The sequence below is a fragment of the Aptenodytes forsteri genome, unplaced genomic scaffold (genome assembly GCF_000699145.1).
Source record: "Aptenodytes forsteri isolate BGI_AS27 unplaced genomic scaffold, ASM69914v1 Scaffold46, whole genome shotgun sequence".
NCBI lineage: Eukaryota > Metazoa > Chordata > Aves > Sphenisciformes > Spheniscidae > Aptenodytes > Aptenodytes forsteri.
The window spans coordinates 974,285-995,172 of record NW_008794774.1 but is presented as its reverse complement, the minus strand read 5'-3'; the positions used below and the strand labels follow the sequence as shown (position 1 = coordinate 995,172).

Genomic DNA, 20,888 nt, shown 5'->3' with positions numbered 1-20,888 from the left:
TAAGATCATACAGATCTTTAAAAATTTCAAAGGATTTTTATAGGAAAAATCCATTTTCTTGCGCATAAAGTACTCTCTGCAAGTAAAAAGAAATTCAGAGGGCTAGTTAGCGTTTTAAACATTCTGCTTTCATTCTTACAGACATGTCCATGTCTTCAGACATTATTTATAGTCACGTATATCTTAACATTTTCCATATTTTTCATGAGACTTAATAGTATTGTACTGCTGCATGATACGAATTTGACAGTTTGCAATAGGATCTGCTCATTGTAGCAAATTATTCTGACAGTAAGTACTATACAGCCAGCAGTGTACATTCTTCTAACATACTTATTAAAAATCTTACGAACGCAGTGACTAAAGCATGTACACTAAATTATATTTTGTACATGATTGCAATGAGTCACTACATTTTCAATGAATTATATACTGCAGTAATCAACTATTGCATCCTTTTTAGTGTAACTTTTTTTTAAATCAAAAATGTGCTATTTAAAGCTATTTCATTAACAGTTTTAAAACAGTTTGGAAATATTTTAAAATCTGTCTCAAGATTTCTGTCTATTTTGCTCCCATTGACTGTGAATGTGTGCAATGAGTTAGTTAATGCATTAATTTATGTATGGTATAATGATTCTACTCAATTGTCCTTCCAGCAATATTTTTGGAAACGTTGAAAAGTAATCAATACGTCTTTGTATTACCAGAAATGCACAGCAACACCGGTATACATTCCTGCAAGTGTTTCTTTACTCTTTCACAAACACAGCTGCAATAGTTCTACTACCCCACTGTAGTTTAACAAATGAATTTTATTACAAATTGGAACACAGAAGGTGAGCAGTGTCCTCAAATGTCTTTAATCCATTTTTAGGTTTCATTCATCATTAAAATAGACTGACAGGCAGGAGAATATTTGTTTGTTCTTTTAAAAGCTCATACACATTTTCACTTTGACTCCATTCTTCAGTGGCATTCCACAGAGAAACCTCTGTTCTTTCAGAATTGATGTACCTTTCAAAACAATAATCTTTGGCTTTCAAGCTCACTATTATTTGCCTTCAGGTGCAAATTTTGAAGTGTATAGGCTTCTAAAAAGAACTTTACGGCTTCAGCCAGATACTGAAAGGCTTGTAGATCAGTCATCATCACAGTGTAAATTTCTTTTCAAAATAATGTTCCTCACTTAGAGTACACTTGTGCTTATACTCGGTTCACTTGTCAAATACAAATTTGAGGTCATCAAAAGCTTCAGGGCAACTTCAGCTATTCCAAAACTCATTTTCTACCTCTATTTTGTTGGAGAAATAGGATTTCAAATGTAAAAATAATAGGAAACTGTACAGATAAAGAAACAAAGGTATCTTATGCGCATGTTTCAGTACAGCATTGCAGTGACTGCCTCTAAGGACAAAGTCAGTCCAATACCCAAGCATTGTAAAACACCCAAAATATCAAAAGCAGATAATGTATTTTGCTATTGAGTTGATACATATTCTATTAAAAACATGATTGTATGCTATTAAAAACATGATTTTAGAGTTGACATCTTAAATGTATAGGTTTAGGAACAAATGCTAATGATTCTATTTAAATGTTTCTTCTGTAACAGATGAAACATTTAAAGACTCATTTACAATGTCTACTGCTCATTGTTAAGTCACATGTCTGACAAGGGTAAATGACACGAAGCTCAATATTCCTGTTGGCTTGGATTCCTTGGCCATATAATAGTAAGTGCTTTTATTTAATTCTGTTTTTAAGTCCTATGTTTTATTAAAATAGAATGACAGACCAGAGAGTACGTATTCTTTCTTTTAAAGGCTAAGTTTATGTTTAAGAGGTCAGTCCGATTTTTTCATCTCCAGAGACTTTTTCATGCAGCTATAGTTCATATTTATAATTAGAGCTGAGTAATTAGCACTCTTTTGAAAGCAGAGACTATCTAGGTACTTGGGGAAAAGCTTTTCCCTTCCCAAAGTAAAATCGAGTTTTATCATTGACTTTGACACACGCAGGAATCCATAGTCTGCTTTCTATGACCCAAAGCCTCATACATATAAATAGTCAAGGAAAACAAGTTTTCAAAAGCAGGAGTTTACAGCCAAGCTTCTCTTGGAGACTTAAGGACAAATGGAACAAGGCAAAAATAAAATAAATAAATAAAATTAATAAAGCTAAACTCAGCTAGAAACCTAAACTTTATCTGCTTTGGGTAAACTGTTAGATGCTGTTAAAATGTGTTGTGATGGAAGCTGACACCACACTCATTCATGGCATAAACTCTCCTCCAAATCACACACTTGTTCAAAATTGTCAACAGCTGAAACTCTGCATATATGTTTAGACAAACGTTGTGTGGTCCCCCTCCATACCATCACTTCTCACCAACTTTGCCTCCCTTTTATCTGTTCCTAACATTTTCACTGTGATTAAACAGTATTTAAGTTGGCATTTGTGTTTTTCCCATCTTTTCACGCTTACTCATATGTCTGCTGTTAAACTTGGAGACCACTGGAACAGAGACCATCTGAACTAAGTGTCTGCAAAGCAGCTAATATACTGTAGTTTATGTAAAATATTGTTTTGAAATGTGTGACATGGTGAGGTATATCCCTCCAGCCATTTCATTTTAGAACCTGTGCATAAGCATCTGAATTCAACATATTTGTTTCCTAGCTTGATAATCACAAATTGTCATTCCACATGGCTATTGGAACTCAAAGTGTCTGATGGATGTGACCATCCAGGCTGAGCCTAAAATAAAGGAAGAAAGCCCGACTCTCTGACAAAAGAGACCAGGACAATCTCATTTTCCCATTCACGTAAGTTTTAAAAAAAGAGAAAAGGTATAGTCACAGAGAAGTAAAGCAGAGAAACTACAGGTTATAGCCTCTTTGTGGGATGCTCTCTACACTGAGGTTGCCTGGGAGGCCTTTTGCTTTCACATGAAAAGTCAGCTAGACTCCATCCATATCATGGGTGTATACCCCTAAAATATAGGTGATGATACAACCTGTTTTATTTCAACACAGAATGTATCACGTTCTTTTCTTTCACATTCCCCTATGAAAGGCAAAGCACCAAAATCTTCTATTAGTATTGATTTAGACTGTTTTCATCCACTAGCATTAAGGAATAATTTTCAAGAGAATTCAGAACATTTCACTGTCATGTACATTTGCAGCAACGATGGAGCATGGCACGTAACCCATTGAAAAAAGCTAGGGAAATATGAAAATATTTTGGCATTCTATAAAAACCCACTAACTTGCAAACATGAAACAGTTGCATAAAACAATTTTAAAGCTATAAGCTACTGTTAGCATAATACAAATATTGGTTTTTAATCTGGAAGAAATTAGTATGTACTGAATATTTAATAATGCAAAGATTGACAGGAAACACACTGATTCCAACCCAAAATGTCTAGTGAATTAAAACTATTTAACAGCAATCAGTATACATACTAGGTAAGCAATAAAAAATAATAAAAAAATATGCTTGCACGGATGTTATTTCATTTGTCAAAAATGAAACATTGACTTTTTATTTCCTTTGATATTCCTTTGTAGATGCTACATTAAAGAAAATGTCAGCTCAGCCTCTACAGATCTCTGAAAACAGTAGATGTTCTGCTTATTTGGGTTTCTTACTATTTCAGAGAGAGAGATATGAAGGGGGGGAAGGAGCAAAGAAGGAGGGGAGTGAGGAAGGGGGAGGATGGGGATAGAAAGATAAATGTTTAAAACAACTAGAACATTTGCTCCTACACTGTGAGACCTCGTTCTGGTATGGCTGCATGCTAGAATGTAATCTATGCTTTTATATTTGTTTTCCATTGTTTTCTGCTCGTTTAAAAAATTCAACAAAACACATCCCAAATTTTGTAAAGGAGAGATGGCGTAGTAGGACAGTCCACATTTATTAGCTATCCCATGCTTTAACATAAAGAGCATTGTAAAGATAGGACCAAAAATGTATTTTTTAAAAATTTATTGTTTATGAGGGCTCAATATCAACAAACGATGTACAAAACTTGCCTTTGCTTATACAACGAACGCTCTCTGGCTTTGAATGATGGAGACTGATGAACAAAGATATCCTTTACCTAACAAATAGGATAGCTGTGAAGCAGGAACTGGCTGCTGAAGAGCAATATTGGCGATCCCTACAATTTCAAAGGGGAAAACTGGCCTGAATAAACTGCTCACAGATTCCCAGAGGTAATGCCAAAGTGTGAATCACTCAGTATGCTTTTATAGAAGTTAACAGCAAGGCAGATGGTATCAGCTGTCTACTCCAAAGTATGGAGTATATGATAATGGAGAGGAATGAAAGCTAAGAATGGAAGTTGGGGGAAGAAGGGACAGGAATTCCTAGAGAAAGAAACAGAATTAATTTGGATATAATTCCTGGGGTTCCCTCAAGGCAAAGAACCCAATGTCAGTGGGTATGAGAGCATAATTGTAATTCTATAGCATCAACAGTCAGGAAGTGAAGACTAACATAAGGATCACATTCATTCCACTCAAATATACAAACTCTTTTACTTTAAAAAACAGCATTAAGGAAAGCAAGTACTATATTTCTAAACATTCGGGGACTCAGAGGAGACCAAAAGAGTATACACAGCCTAATACAATCTGTAGTGCTTCAATGTCATTTTACATTGAAGGAGGCTTCAAGAACTGAAAAAGCACTAAGGACTATAAGCAATCTTCTACCAACTGAAGGAAAGAATAGAAGAAAAAGCTCTCAGTTATAAATAACTGATTAACATAATTGCTTCATATTCAGCAGAAATGACCTGGGAATTGTAAATCATGTAACTTCACAAATTTTGGCTCCATACCTTCATAATCAATAACTTAAAATTAATTTAAGCCTTCTCCAAAAGGCTCCTGTTACTCTTACACTGGTCAAGTCATGGAGAGCCCAGAGAATGAATTTCAACATCTGGTAAATTAAACATTTCTATGTTTTCAATCCCTGAATTAACAATTTCCAACCAGACACATGTCTGTGACTGTTTAAGATGCTCAAAAAATAAGAATATTAAATTAATTGTCAGTGCTTCTACTGGTTTTATTTTCAGATTAGGAAGAACATTTTTAATATTAAATTATATATACTCTTTAGAAATGCATTTTACATTATTTTTAAAAGGAAATGTGAAAAACAAAATTTTAAAATTTTGAACAAAAATTTAGAATGGATTACCATTTGAAGGACAGGCTATCAATTTAAACCACTCATTTTTATTTTTTTTTAGAAATATAGCTACAAAGCACAAAAAATAATGAATGAAATGAAAATGTAATGAAAAGATTAATAGCTCAAAATGAGCAAGTACAAGGTCAGGTAGACCAAGAACCACTTCAGAAATAGTGTGGGGCAGGTCCAGAAAATTGATGGTATCTTTTCCCTAAGATTTTGAATGGGCTGTTAATCACTTACTTCCTATCAGATGACATCACAGTGATACACAAACTGACAAATTAAGTAATTCGCATGTAACACAGCAAGGAAAACACTCTCATATTGCACTTATGCATATCTTCTGCTTGTGTACATCAACCTTCTTGAATGACACTGTTATTCTAGATGTAACACAGGGTGCAACTGTTAGTAGCTGATGCACTTTTATTTATGTTTTCCACCAGCTTTTGAAATTCCTCAGGAAACAGGGTTTTTTTAATCCAATATAATGTGTGATATGTTTTGTGCACATTTTTCAATGCCCAGATGGTAGAGATACCATGTGACAAACAGGTCATACATCCTTTTACCTTCATAAATAGTTCCTTGAGGCAAAAATACATAATAAAAAGACCTCACAAACATGTGCTGTGTGATATTCCCAGTCTGTTTGGGTTTCAACACTTTCATCACCAATACAGTTCCAAAACTGAAACTTTCACAGTTAACACTGGTCAAGTTTGTTATTCTTCTTTTGGGGGAGGGCAGGTTCAAACTTCTTTTAATAAAATACGAAAGGCTGTTAACAATGTTAATGAATTGCCATTATATGTCAAAAAGCCCATCTTGATAAAACCCTGGTTATTTATTCCTTACCTGAAAGATAGTTTACTGCTCTGTACCTGGCAATAATCATCACAATTCAGATTTTTAATACATTTCAAATACTCGAACACCTTAATAGCAAAGAATATATGAAGCATATATGAATATACTACTCACCAATTTTAATCTTTGCAAAGGTATTCTGCTAGTGTCTATCGGTGTACGTTCTGTAACATTACCAAATCTGACTTCTGGGATGGCAATTGCACACATTACATGTGCCCACCTGTGAAAAGTGGCAAGTCAAGAATACCACCAAAAAAACCCGTAGAAATACAAGTGTTTAAGATGTTTCATTACTTGCTGTGTGGTTTTTAAAGGCAACCTTCTCTAGATACTTCATTATTAGGATTTTCTAAGCTTCTTTGAAACATATTTTAACGAAACTTACAACACTACCACTTTGTGTAAATATAATTTCAGACTGGGGTTTTATTGCAACATTTTTTTAAGCATCTTTCACATTCAATTTATTAAGTGCAAAGGTTTTGTAGTTGTGCTACCCAGGTGCATATATAAAGACCACGCTATTTGATTCATGTGCAGTTTATCACCTACAGCATTTTGGATTAATGTTACTCAGACCTGAGTAACTATTCTTAGGCAACACACATAATCACAATCAGTCATACATCTATCAAAGCATAAAACAAAGTGTACTATCAAGACGACCTGTTTACAGACACAAAGGCATAGAAGCAGCAAACTGATCAGGCTATCACTGTAATGCCAACATGAACTGGATCCCCTTTAGCAGTGAAAGCACCTCTCAAGTGCCTAAGACCAGTGCTATGTGTAAGACTTCAGTGCAACTTCAGGAAGGTTGTCAGATGATGCTATGTGCTTCCTATACTCATCAGAAAGCACTACTATATCCTCCAAATGCTGGTTCAATACATAAATCTCAAAACAAGAAAGACTAAAAGAAACTAAAAAAAGTCCAAAATTAATATTGAAAGTGCATATTATATGAAGTAAAAGAGAAGATAATGACATTTTTATTAAGCAAGAGTAGCCTTCTGAGACTACTTCTAAAATCTTTTTTGGGGTAGACAACAGTGTATCTGAAGAAAATGAAACATTTCCATTCCTTGACTCATATTTGCTTTATTCCCTGTCATTCACTGTACATCTTGTCTTATTACCCCATTTGCTCTTTTTTGTAAGCCCTGAATGCTTGCCTCACTCCACTTTCTGTAGCTGTCCAGAGACACACATCATATGAGTATCTTAGCAGATTAACATGACTGTGGGCTGGAGCTAAAAGAGATGGAGGGCGATGCAGCAGAACAGAAATAATTTCTCTTTCCTGCACTAGAGTGGTGCTACTTCAATAACATCTTTGACAAAAAATATCTGGAAAAGTATAATATGACACACAGGGACTAAACAAACTGCTGTCATGTGACATTAAAGTTGTATTGGCCAAATTGTGAAATAAAAGCTGTATGTAAAGATGACAGATCAATTAGCAAGTTATACAGTTCAGCCCAAATAAAAGCAGATAAAGCTTGTAGATCTATCATTTTATTATGGTGACAGTTTTGTTTATGTTCTAACTAACAGAAAAAAATCTTTCTTTGAGACTTTTTAACTTTTAATAACACCTTTTTTCTTTTCACTGCTGCCTACCCGCCTGCAAAACTACATTGTCTTACCATCTAGGCTTTATGGGACAGAAATGCTATAAATAAAATGCATCTTCAATAAATCTTCAAACCAGTCACCCAAACCTTTATACTCTGACATCTCTCACCCTAACAGGACTCAAAACAATTGTTATGTTCTGCTGAAAAGAAGGAATCTCAGCTCTCCTATATGGCAAATTGTTACCCCCCCCGCCATGTTTGATTCATTAGCTTTTATATCTAGGTAATGCTCATCCTATATCTCTAATCGGTATGTGAGAGGGAAAGAAGGAGGGAAGGGAATGCACATGTCTGAGAAAAAAGACATAATTGGAACATACTGGTCTGAAAACTCTCAAAAGTTTGGAATGGTAGCTAATGCTGAAAGATAGATGAAAGACTCAACAATGTGTAGCAACTGTAAAGCGTTATAGAAACAGGAAAACAAGAGTGAACTACTTTTACAGAACTCTCATTTCATAAATCCGTAACAGAAACCTACAGAGGGATATAATGCAAAACTAAAGACCTTAGGTATAGTTATGCAGAGAAAGTCACTTTCTGCAAACCTCTGTGGATTTTTTTTCTATGAATAAATCTTACGAAACATTTCTAAAACATTTTAATTGATCTACAAAAAAGGTGTAAGTATTTTTAAAGATGCAACATGCAATCTATCAGCAGCAAATATCAAAAGGGCATGATAAATTTTACTGAGATTACACTTTTGTCATTTTCTTTTTTTTTCTTTTTTTTTTTTTTTTAAAGTGAGAAAAGCAAGTATCAAATTTAGGGGAGTTTAAAACAGAACTAAAAAGCAGCTGAGAATTTTCATGTGTTTTTCAAAACCTCCATTAAAACAGTTACAATATTGATGCTTTCTGAAGGTAAGATCTGGCCCGTGAGTTTCACGTAAAACCTTCTCCTAACTGGACAATTTACAAGGGTCATGCAACCAATTGCAAATCCCTGATAAATAAATTCTTGCCTGGTAAGTGGAAAAGAATGTTGCAGCTAGATCATCTCTTACCACTGCATTCCAATGGGTTAAAGAAAGAGATCTACATGGTATTGCTAAGTTACGAATACATTTTAATTAATTATGAGAAGATTCAAAATGCATAAAGACTGTTCCACTATTGGGCTTGAAAAAATATTAAGCTGCAACATTTTCCATTTTCTCTGTTAGGGTCACTTGCTCTAGTGTTCTGTCATCCAAATACAGAGAAAAACACTGATGCTGTTAATAGCATGATGTCAGCAACACTACTATTTTTGACAGCGTATGACAGAAGTGTATTTAAAAAAAATACTTCAAAATCTAAAACTGTTTCAATATTATTCAAATTAATTAATTAAAAATACTATTTCTAGAAGTTCAAAGGTATTGTATTAAATTCTGTAATCACAAATTCCCAGGACCAAAGAAGAAAATACACTTCGCTGTTTGATAAGACTTGCCCATGCAAACAATGACAAATGAGCTCTCGTTTACTTTCTTTATGCAAAGGCCAGCAGAATAAAATTTGGAACAAGTAAGTGTGTACAAATACTAAAACAAATGTACATTTTAGCATCCAACTATTTCACAAAATGCCAGTGGCACATTTCAATAGGAGTAATTTTAATTCTGCAATGATTCAGCTTAAAAGGACAGTGTCAAGTAATTAGGTTTACAAATGCTTTGTACATAGGAATGGATTGGGAATAAAGTTTAAAACAAGCACATACGATCCCAAAGTATATATTACTTACTTCTTGTCAGTAGTTTGCTTTAATGCACCACCTCTCAAATTGCAGAGACAACATTCCTAAAAATAAAAAATAGTGCAGAAAAAAGTGAGCTTTATTGACTGGTTACAAATCAGTTTTATTCAGCTGATCTTAAGGATATGTAAACTGCTAATGTAATTAATTACTGGGTTACAAACTGCCACTTATAAGCATTGCATTTACTTACAGGAGAAATACAAGAATACAGTAATGAAAGGAGAAACAATTCAAATGAGCTAAAGAAAAAAACATTTTAAGTATTACTCATAAACAAAGTGACAAAATCACTTTTAAAGCGATAATAAATAAAAAGGCATTTAATCAGTACTGCCACAGAAAGGCTGGAATTGCCACACAGGTTACTAAGGTAAAAAAAGTAAAATAACACATAATTAGTTTAATACAAGTTACTGAGAAACTGACTCACAAGCCATTGATCCAACTCAAATACTTTGAAAACCTGCTTGGTCCTGACAGTTCTCAAATTTATAAACCTACAGAATATGGGGCAGGTTATCTTTTTTTTTTCCCCCAAAAAAAAGTTCCCTTTGCTGCAGTACACCTTCACTGCCTTGATCTTCAGTACACCTCCATCTGCTTTTAGGGCACTCAGCAAGGTATATTTTGGTAGTTCCCAGATAATATGCCGAACAGGGCTTTTCCTACTTCTACTTAAAACACTGCCTTTGAACAGATACACAAGCTTTTCTACTTTCCAACCCTTCTCTCCCTCTCTTCAGTCTCCTCCTTTTCTGAATCTATTCTTTCCCTTATTTTTCTTTTTTAACTTGTCCCTTCGCAGGAACAGATGAGAAAGTATTTCCAATGTTAGTTATTTTTCTTCCTGTTTCCTTTTTTCTGGTCTCTGCAAAGAGCCAAATGCACAAAATGAAGTCAAGTTATCCTGTGCCTGTATATCTATACTCAGAAAGAGAGCTTGTCTCCCGAACCTCAAAATTTAAGTTGCTCTTGCAGGGGAAAAAACAAACAAACAAACAAAACCAAAAACAACCCCCAAAGAACTGTTATGTAATACTCCAGTCTGATCTCATCTTAAAACCTCCAAGAATGAAGATTATTGATGTCTGCCAGAAATCTAATTGAATGCTTTATTACATTTCCTATAAGAAAGACCTTTCCTAACTAAAAATACTTCCTTGTGACAATTGAATCTTCTTTGCAATTTAAGCACGTAACTTTTCACCTTACCTACCAAAACCACGGAGAACGGGTAACCCATCCTCTTACAAAGTACCCTTTTAACTATTTAATATTACTGTAGAGTTGTGAAGAAGAGAATTGAGGTTCATTACTTTACCCACAAGAGCCTTGGGGTGGGACCTAACATGTTCCAGATCACAGTTCCCTTTGTAACAGTAAACATTGACTATTAAATCAGGAAACCCAAAGGCTCAGAATACCAATTCCTTCAGGTATTCAAAGAGGACTGAGCAGGAACAGGTAGTTTCAGCATATAAAGAAGAAAAATGGAACATAAGGAAGCTGCTATTGCAGCACTGAGTGGGAGCTCCAGCAGCTTGCACTGTTTGTAACTTTTCATAGCCTCTTCAACAGAGAAAACAGCTCAGATGGGGAAGGACATCATTGCATAGGATTTCTCCATTTGGCCGTTGGAGAATAAGTACAACTGTTTCTTCCAGAACCAACATTTGTATTCAATTAGCTGCATCTTTGCGAGGTTCTCTTGCCGCATCTTAGGAAACCTGCTCTTGTTTCAAGCCTAACACAACAAGACAGAAGCTCATTGGAGGTGGAGGGGCAGTGGAGAGAACAAGTGGAAGGGAGAACACAGGAAGGAGGAAGGGATGGAGGGAGACAGGGAGAAAGGGAGGGAAGAAGGAAGGAATGGGTGGAGGGAGGGAAGGAGACAGGGACAGAAGGTTATTTCTTCTCTTTCTCCCCTAAGTGCCCACACTCTTGAAGGTAAAGCAAAATGGCGGGAACCAGACTTACTCTAATACTATTAGTCTTCCACTTCTCTGTCAAAGAGAGATCAAGTCAACAAACTTCATGACATTCTAGATTCACATGCCAAATTCAGTCTAATGTACTGCCTCCTATTTTAGTTTCAAATCATTACTCTTTGAGATGCTGTTCAATCACTATACATAATCACCCCTTTCTTTCCTATGCATAATTATCTTCCAAATATTTATAGATTCTTATGATATCCTAACCTCTTGGTATATATTTTGCGAAGCTATATGTACTAAATTCCCTTAACTACTCTTCAAGGTGATACAAATCATCTTCACATTCTCCTTCTGTCTGTTGCCCTTCTTTGGATGTCTTTAGGATAACGAGGTGCTGCCATCCACACAGGTATACTCTCAAGCTATGTGAAGAAATATTACTATCTTTCTCATCCTGAATATATCTTGTTTTCAAAAAAAATCACTCAACTGGAAAATTTACTGAACTACATAGGTGAGGTAAAGACTTTCCTAAACTAGATGCCAAGGAATCACATTATTAAGGCTTTATATACATTAATTCACCATGCTGAAATCATTATGAAATAATATAACAAAAATTCCACTAAACAGTTAATGGGCACAGTGCACTGTTTCCATTAAAGTATCACTACAGTTATGGGAAATTTGCTTCTAATTGGCATTCAGTTCTCAAAGGCAAGCACTTATATATGAAAACTACAGCATGAAACAGTCTGCAGATCTTTAAACCTACCTGGGAATCCTGAGGACTACCTTAGCACAACCACAGAGTAATCCTACAGCACTGCATCCTCTTCAATCTGATTCACCTTAGAATCTTGCTTACAAATCAGCGGAGGAAAGATCTATTTCTTCAGGTCTTCCTTTGACTGATTTTGACACCCTGAGTGAATGGGTCATCTTTTCTGCGATCAGTGTTGTTTATAAACAGAGCTTGGCCCTCATCATAGTGAGATACTGACCAAAAGAATGGGTCCAACCTGTTAGTTTTATATATGACAGTTGGACATGCAAGATAAAAACAGTAATAATAGATGGGCACGCATCTCCATGACCACATGAGAGTGACAAAATAAATAAGCCAAGCAGCACAGAAAATAATACTTAAAAGGAACAGCCATGCAGGAAGAGGCAAATACCACAACCTCCTAAAAAAGGAGTCCTGCAGGACTTCTTGACGATCTGATCCCCAACTCATTTGCAGTTCTGCAGGAGTGTGAAGCTTACAATATAGAGGTAGAATAACATCTGCAGACTGGGGAAGAAAGCATGAGTCTGACTCAATAGAAATCTTGGCGGGAGAAAAGCTTCATTCTCCACTTTTAAATGTAAAAGTTCAGTGGATACCCCACCTGTGGATCCCTCACTTTTTTTTTTTTTTTTAAATTGTAGCACTTTCTTCATATTTTCTGTAAAAATCCTTTAACTGACTGCTTCTCAGTTTAATACAGTGGTTTTGCTCCTATTTTATGAGCTTTGATGTTCTTATGCCAGCTTACTTTGAAATTCATTACTTGAATAATGATGAAGTTTTCCTGCTTCTAATAGGTATTTTTTACTTTTAAGGAAAACCTTAATCTGATCATCTGCTGTGTAACTTAGTACTGCAACTAAAGAGAGAGTCCAAGGCCCTAAAGAAGTTCCACAAATAAATTAAGCTAAAATAGCACAGGAAGAGACCTTATATAAGAAGATGTTGCTAACAAATTTCTTCTGAAGGTTTACTGTCTCTTAACCACTGTAAAAAAAAAAGAATTGTAGACACTGCACTGCAAGAGACAGAAGTCATAATCCTTACCTACTAACTGCAGAGCTTGGCAGCCCAGAGAAAAGAGAAGGTGGCTGTAAATATCCTCATTACCAGCTAGAAAAAGATTTCCTCTTTGCAGGACCTATAGGAACCAAATTTAATCCCTTCTTAGGAAACACCTATACAGATCTTTGGTGAGTAGACAGTGGTGGTGGGTAATAATTGTTCACTGTCTGCTGGATACAGGCTATAACAACTTAGGCCCATAAGAACTAGAAAATTTCACCAGTCTTCATAGCAAACTTGGGTGGGAAGGACCACAGACTTAAAGCCCATTAAATCCATTTTGTAAATCGTGCCTGTATGGCAATATATTGTCCTATATCCATGCGACATGGCTATTACTTTACCTCCAGTTTCAACATACTGCAAGCAGTGAAAACACAGGGGACCTGATATTTAGAAAGACTAATATTCCTAATACAGGTATACCTGCCACGGATGGCAGTGAAATCACATGTACATTAGCAATTATAACCCATGTTCTGATAGAGAAAGATAGAGAGTGTTTGTGCATCCATGTGTGCCTGCTCTCAGCCTGTGTGTAAAAATCAGGATAGGAATGGGCTTCATTATAGAGCATCACCTTAGAATCCAATCTCTGATTCACTATTACTTTGCAAATCCTTTAAACAAGTAATTTTGTCATTTGTATTTGCATTAAATAATAATTTCTTAAGCATATTATTTTACACTTATCTAAATTAAATCTTAAACCATTTTAAATTGCTCATCTGCTTAAAAAATCTCCATAACATTCTAGAATTACAAAAGAAAACTCTCTTCCAGTATCTGTATAAAGTAAGACATCTCCATATAATTCGTAAGCTTTAGCACACTAACATTCACTTCATCTTCTCCACTAGCTTTCTAGTGGAGATGATGCATTTTTTTCATAACAATACAGATCATACCCACAGTTTCTGGACTAAACACTTCCCCTTGCTTACAATGAAACTGAATTTTGCAACCAGGATTCCTAATCTGGTTTATTTTTCATTCCTCTGTTTCAACCACTGCTAGAAACTGCAGCAAAAGCCTGAAGTCAATGTGACTTAACCATGCTTCCTTTGGTACATACATCCCCAAGATGGATCACCTTTTTTGAAATGATATGCCACCTCTCAGGCATAGCTGCATATTAATTATTGTTGCATGGATAAATACTACACAAAAACCAAGCCTGTTCACACTCATTTATATTTTAAAATGAATGCATTTCATTGTCTTTGAGTATTTTTTACACTCTGCCAAATTTCAAAGTCATATTGACAGTAATGCTTATAAAAAGCAGTTTTCACACCTCCATATTTGCATGCTTACTTCATCAGCAATAGCATTCTGTATGAGACAGGAAGCTGTCTGACATAGCAAGGCAATAGACTTCAGCCAAGCCATAGCAAAGGGATATACAGTAAGTCATATAATGGTTATTCTTATGGACAACTATGAACATGCCCCACATGATCCCACTTTCTTGTTAAACTGCTGTTTCTCCTTTCCTCTAAGACTCTGTAAATTACAATGGCATCTCCAAAGAATTGTATTTATCCAGCTAAATGAAATATATAACTTATGTTGGTGGATGAAGACAGGATAAAATAAAACATATGCTATTCCTAATGAATTTTGTCTGACACATTTTCAACAACTTCCTCATAAAATGTAGTCTCCATAATCAACCCAACAATCTCTTCCAGCTCTTTGACTTCCCTGCCATTAGGAAGTTTTTCATAACAGCTAACCTGAAGATTCCCCTGCTGTAGCTTAAGCCTTTTTCTTTTTATTTTATGCAGCATAAACATGAAAAACAGATTGTTCCTTTCCTTTTTGCCATTTTCCATCTACAGCCCCTTAGTCAGTTAAACAGCCGCAAGTTTTTCACCTGCCACCTTCATCTGCAGCCGTGTTTTCCCCTCTGAAATGCAATGAGAGCAAATCCTCAGTGATGTCAGGCAAAGCATGTTTAGTTGATACATCTTGCATCCCACATCTAGGGAGATGTGTTCACACAGTGTTCACCTTTGGACCACAGTGACTTGTTAAGCTTATGTACTATAACCTTCACGCCCTCTTCTACAACAGTGGCTGATATCATTGCTCCCCATTCCTTTGTCTGTATTCCAGCTTCAGTATCTTGCACTTTTCCCTATTTAATTACATCCTATTTTCCCAAATATCTCAATAATTTATCAAGATCTTGTTCATTTCTGATTAACCTTACTTCACAAGCCTCATTTAAAAAAAAAAAAAAAAAAGCTTGTATTCAGCTAACATCAGCTGCAACTTCTGCACAAGGGATAACTAAGCAGGCTGCAGTTGGTCAGGCCAGGAAAGAGAAGACAGTACGGTGTTTGAGAGATGCCAGTAAAATCATGAGGGACTTACTTGGAAAAGGGCTTGACTAAGTACTCCAATACAATAACTAGGTGGTTGCTATCAAAGGAAAACAGAAAGCAGCAGATTCAAAACAAACAAACAAAAATGTTCTTTACACAGTATGTGACTGTTTGCCAGATGTGGATGCTAAAATTTTACACCGGTTGAAAAAGAAGCTGCGTAAGTTAATGAAAGAGAAATCCGACAAAGGTTACCTTTTACTTAGTAAATACAAAGATACTACCTTTGCCAAAGGCAGTTTCTTATTTACATATTGTAGGAGATTGAGAGAGCATTAGGGAATGCTTGCCCAAGACACATATTCTTCCCCAGGTATTCATTTCTGGCTGTGCTAGAGGAAGGATAACACAAGGTAGAATAGACTTTGGCTTAATTCATTACGGCAGATCTTACTATTCTATGTAACCTGCCATTTTAAAGCTTTCCAAAATACATTTTAAAATGGTTTAGAAAAGATACGTAGGTATTAGGAAAATCCCATTACTTGGCATTGCTAAGTATACACTGCAATATACATTATATATAATATACATTTGATTTTCATGTATTTGTAAGGTTTGTGATTCTGAAAAACAAACAGAATGCATTCACCAAACTTTATTATTATATTATTATTCTAAAGTTATTGTGATAACTTTATTATCACAGCTTTATTTAGCAGTGATACCAGAATGAATCATTTCAGGTAAGTATACATTTTGGCTAGTGGCTTGTAACACTGCAAGCGTTGATAATGTTTTCAACACTAAGTAGGACACTATTTATCCAGTTAACAATATATTTCCACTTTTTTTTCATCAACTATTTTCCCTGCATGTCTATTGACTCTGACTAGTGTCTAAAAGCACTCAAAAATCTAAGAAAAGTGGTTAGGACAGGATTTTTTTCCAAATATTTCTAATAAGAGGTCAGAATAGTTGTTTTCAGTTTTAAGAGTCAACTACTACAAAGCTGTGTCACAATAATGCTGATTTACTAGTCTTATTTAAAAGTAGCTAATTAAACCAGACATCTAATCTTGAACTCTGCCACAGCTAAGTCAAATAGATACAAATTGTATGGCTAAGGCTGATAAACATCTTTTTTTTTCTTCAAGCCACTCTGATGGGTTTTTTAGAGATGAACCTTTGAACTGAAAATAGATGCCCTTAGTCTTCTACCTTCTCTCTCAATTGCCTTGTAATGCCCAAGGTCACACTTCCTAGTAGTATTAACAGAGATATGCATTTGGATATAGCATTGCTGCCTTTTTGGCTATCTCATTTCCCCAGCTTATTTATGTTTGTGTCTATATTTATACTTGTGTAAAGAGAAAAGGATTGGTGTTTCTCTTAACACATTTGAAAATGTCATTTTCAGCAATGGTCCACTAATGAATATTTTAATCTTTCCACACCAGGGGAATAATTTTCACTCAGAAAATAGCTTTTGAGATTATTTAATTTCAATTCAGAGACTGTTACTGTATCCACTTCAAGCTATTACCTTAAAATTAGCTTTTCAGAGACAAACTTCCATATTTTTAGACACAAAATATTCCTAAAAATAACAAATTACAGACATAATGCAGGTTGTCTAGTAAAAGGATTCACACTTTCCTGTCTGGGAGCACCATTTCCTAACAGAGTTGCTAGATGCTACCATTATAACTCTCAATCTTCATTTCTATATAAATGTTGTCAAACTTCCACTGTCATCTGCCTCAGCAATGCCACAATTTTTATTAATTAGAGGAACTTTAAGAAAAGCATTTAAACTTTTTTTTTTTTTAGAAAATGTTACAGAAAAATCTTACACTGTCCAAAAGAATAAACCATTATCAATTCTTTCAGCATTTTGTAGATGCTTAAAGTTCACACTGATTGAGGAGGCTGAGTAATTCCATGAAAGAGAAATCCACCATGGGTTAATATTTATTTAATATGTAGACACATCTTTGGCTGCAAGCTTAAAGTAAGTTCTTGAAAATTGAAGGTGGCCACACTTCTACTATGGATGAACATTTTACTCTTTCAGATGCATTCAAATCTGTTCAAGACATCCACCTTTGGGAATTTAAAATTTACAATCATCAGCTACTGAATTTCCACATTTTAGTAGCCTAATCCCACAAACATTCAGTCTGCCTTGCCCTTGATTCAGGAATGGCCAAAAATTTCCTTGCAATTGCAGCTCCCAGGTCATGCCAGGCTGAGGCAACAGTATACACAGTAAGTAGTCTTTTGCTGTGCTGTCCATGACATAGCATTATTGAGAACAGTGATCTGCAAGGATGCAAAAAGCAGGAGAGAGTTGGCTGGGATAAGAAGACTTGAAAAGGATCAGGGAAGAGAGATGAGATGGGGAATGGGAGTAGGGAGAGAATTCTGCAGCCAGCGAAGGAATGGGAACTGGCGGGGCTGAGACTAAAATAAGAATCAAAACACTCATTACACGTACTGGAGTAAAAATAACTCCCACACTTGGCAGAGGGGCCTATGTGTCCCTTCTCACTAGAATGTGCATATCTGAAGTAAGAAACACATATAAAGTATGAAATGGAGACTGTTACATTGCTGAATATGAAATACTTTCTGCAATAGTGGTTATTGGTCACTCAGTTTTAGAAAATGTTTACAGTAGAAAGAGCGACTGTTCCCAAGCATCCAAACAAGAAAGATACAGACAATTTCCCCCTTGAAGTCAAAAGGAATGAGATTAGCTGTTTTTAAAAAAAAAATAAATAAGTATTGAAATTAGGTACAAAATACAAAACTGATCATTCTTCCTGCAAAATATAATGCGACTGTGAAAATCACTGCCAGAGGATAACACTGAGGCTAAACACTCAGCAAACACACAAACAAAAATGGAATGATGGTATGTCTACTCATAAAAAATATGTAGGATTATTGCCATTATTATGAGACAATGTTTGGAAGTGACAGTAAATATCAGATTTAAACCTGAACATCTTTAGATGAAAATTTGTATCTTCAAGAAAGCAGCCTAGCACCAGCTGTTCAGGGCAGGATATCCTGCTACTGGCTATTTCCAGCTTTTTTTTCCCCTCAATGATTTTGCAGCAGTACTCCTGGAGATCAGATACGGTCTTTGAGGACAAATTTATACTGTACAAGGTTGGTGGAGGTTCTCTGGTCCAATTCCAGCTCCAAGCAGGGCCAGATTCAAAGCTGCATCTGACTGAAATCCTGCTTCACCCTGCAGGGAATGGACAACCCCTTCCTTGGCAAGATGAGAATACCCACACACCTGGAGGTGCCCAAAGCTATCAAGCCTTTTCACACGGGTATCAGTGGCAAAGGTTGACTTAGTGAACTGCAATGAAGGGAATCCAAAGTCAAAATGGACTTTGGGTCTGAGCATTATGGCACTTAGGTTAAAAAGATATTTTCCAGGTCTAAAGGTCTTCAATTCGGTTTCTGTGACAGTATCAGGGAAACTCAGTATTTACAAACCTGTTGAAATGTGTTGTGTCAAAGACTGGTTTTTACAAGCAATACATATCCTGTTACTAGACTAATACCAAAACCAGAAAGAAATATCATGCTCCCCCTCTCCAAGTCCACACATAGTTACCATCAGCATTTACAAGTAATTCTCCCAGTAAGTGACCTTTTTGCAGAGGTGGTTTGGGGAAAAAAAACAGATTTTTAAAATAAATAAATAAAATTAAAAAAAATAAATCAGGCCTGCCTTTTCTGAAAAGAAAAGAGAAGAACACAGAAAACTTAAGGTTTTAACTTTTCCTGATATAGCCAGATTTTCATGCCAGATAATTTCTTTTTATTAACAATATCCAAATGCTTTTAAAGCTCGGTAGCAAAATCAGTCTGAAAATTAAGACACTGTATACCAACTCACATGTAGTGAGTTAATTTTGGCAGCTATCAGGCTCTGAAAACAGGACTTTATAATGGAAATGCTGACACTGTATCAGTGAGAAGGGCAGCACTATAAAAAGATTGTTCAAAATCATTATTTTCAGTAGGGTGAAATAGGGCAGTTTCTGAGCTGGAATGTGGAAAGCTCTTATGTGCCACTTTTCTGATAACTTGGGGAAAAAAAAGAAAAAAAAAAATCCTTCAACTGATGTAATGGGCTACTCTAACCACAAAATACAAACAAACCAAAAGCCTGAATATCAATAGTAAAACATAAAGCATGAAAAAGCTCATCTACAGAAAAGAAATTCTGCTAAGCCATTTAACACTTGCCATTCAGCATAGGATCTGTTCCCAAAATCAGTGCCAACTGACCAGATTAGGTGCTGAACTATTTCTGTAGTGCTATGGAGGATTAGAATAACGTGTGAAAAGTCATGCAGCTTCCTTAGTAGCCTTATTAACAGCTAGGTTACTATGTAGTAAGGCACTGAAGTGCATTTACCTGTTTCCTTACTTGCTCTTCGTTCTAACTCTTTCCTGTCCCAAATCCTTTTGTCCTCTAAATAATAAAGGTACTTACGTTTATGTATTATAGCTACTAGGTGACCCCATCCTTGCACATTGTACAGTATGTTGCACTCTTTATAATGCCAGTCATTATTCTTCCTGACTTCACTAGTTTTCTTTAGCTGAAGCATTTAAGATTAATGAGGCGTTTGTTCTCAATCAAGGCACTTTGTCTGAATACAGTTACACTTTCAGGAGCCATGCAGATGACTTATTTAATGTTATTTGATTTTTTAATTGTTTTGGGGAATTGATTTATGGCAATTTTTTGTCCATTAGCATAGAAAAATGCAGTATCACTCTTCTCTTTTGTCAATAATCGTTATCAAACACGACCTACTGCCTAGTAGAATATAAAGATATGTTATGTTATCATGGATCCAAGTGCATCCTGGTGAAAATCTCCATCAAAGAAAAGTCTGGCTCTGTAAATCTGAATCCATGTAGGCATTTTTCTATTTCCATATTTTAATGACATTCATAGTTGGGATTCACACATAATACAGTTTCATTTAGCTATTAATACAGCTCTCATTCCTATAGTGCTGTCATACTTCAGTGCTTTGCAAAATCATACTGACATACAAAAACCTAGTAGTGACCAAATTATCATAGAACCATAGAATAGTTTGGGTTGGAAGGGACCTCTAAAGGTCATCTAGTCCAACCCCCCTGCCGTGGGCAGGGACATCTTCAACTAGATCAGGTTGCTCAGAGCCCCGTCCAGCCTGACCTTGAATGTTTCCAGGGATGGGGC

At 35.6% G+C, this 20,888-nt stretch overlaps 1 protein-coding gene across 1 annotated transcript in view; it reads right to left on the bottom strand.

The window, feature by feature from the left end:
* KDM4C (lysine demethylase 4C) overlaps positions 1–20,888 on the bottom strand; it is a 303,658-nt gene that overhangs the window by 84,761 nt on the left and 198,009 nt on the right. Inside the window, exons 15-16 of the mRNA XM_009274270.1 lie at positions 9,474–9,529; positions 6,208–6,316 (exon numbers count right to left, since the gene is read on the bottom strand). Coding sequence (XP_009272545.1) covers positions 6,208–6,316; positions 9,474–9,529 — 165 coding nt within the window. The remainder of the gene's footprint in view (positions 1–6,207; positions 6,317–9,473; positions 9,530–20,888) is intronic.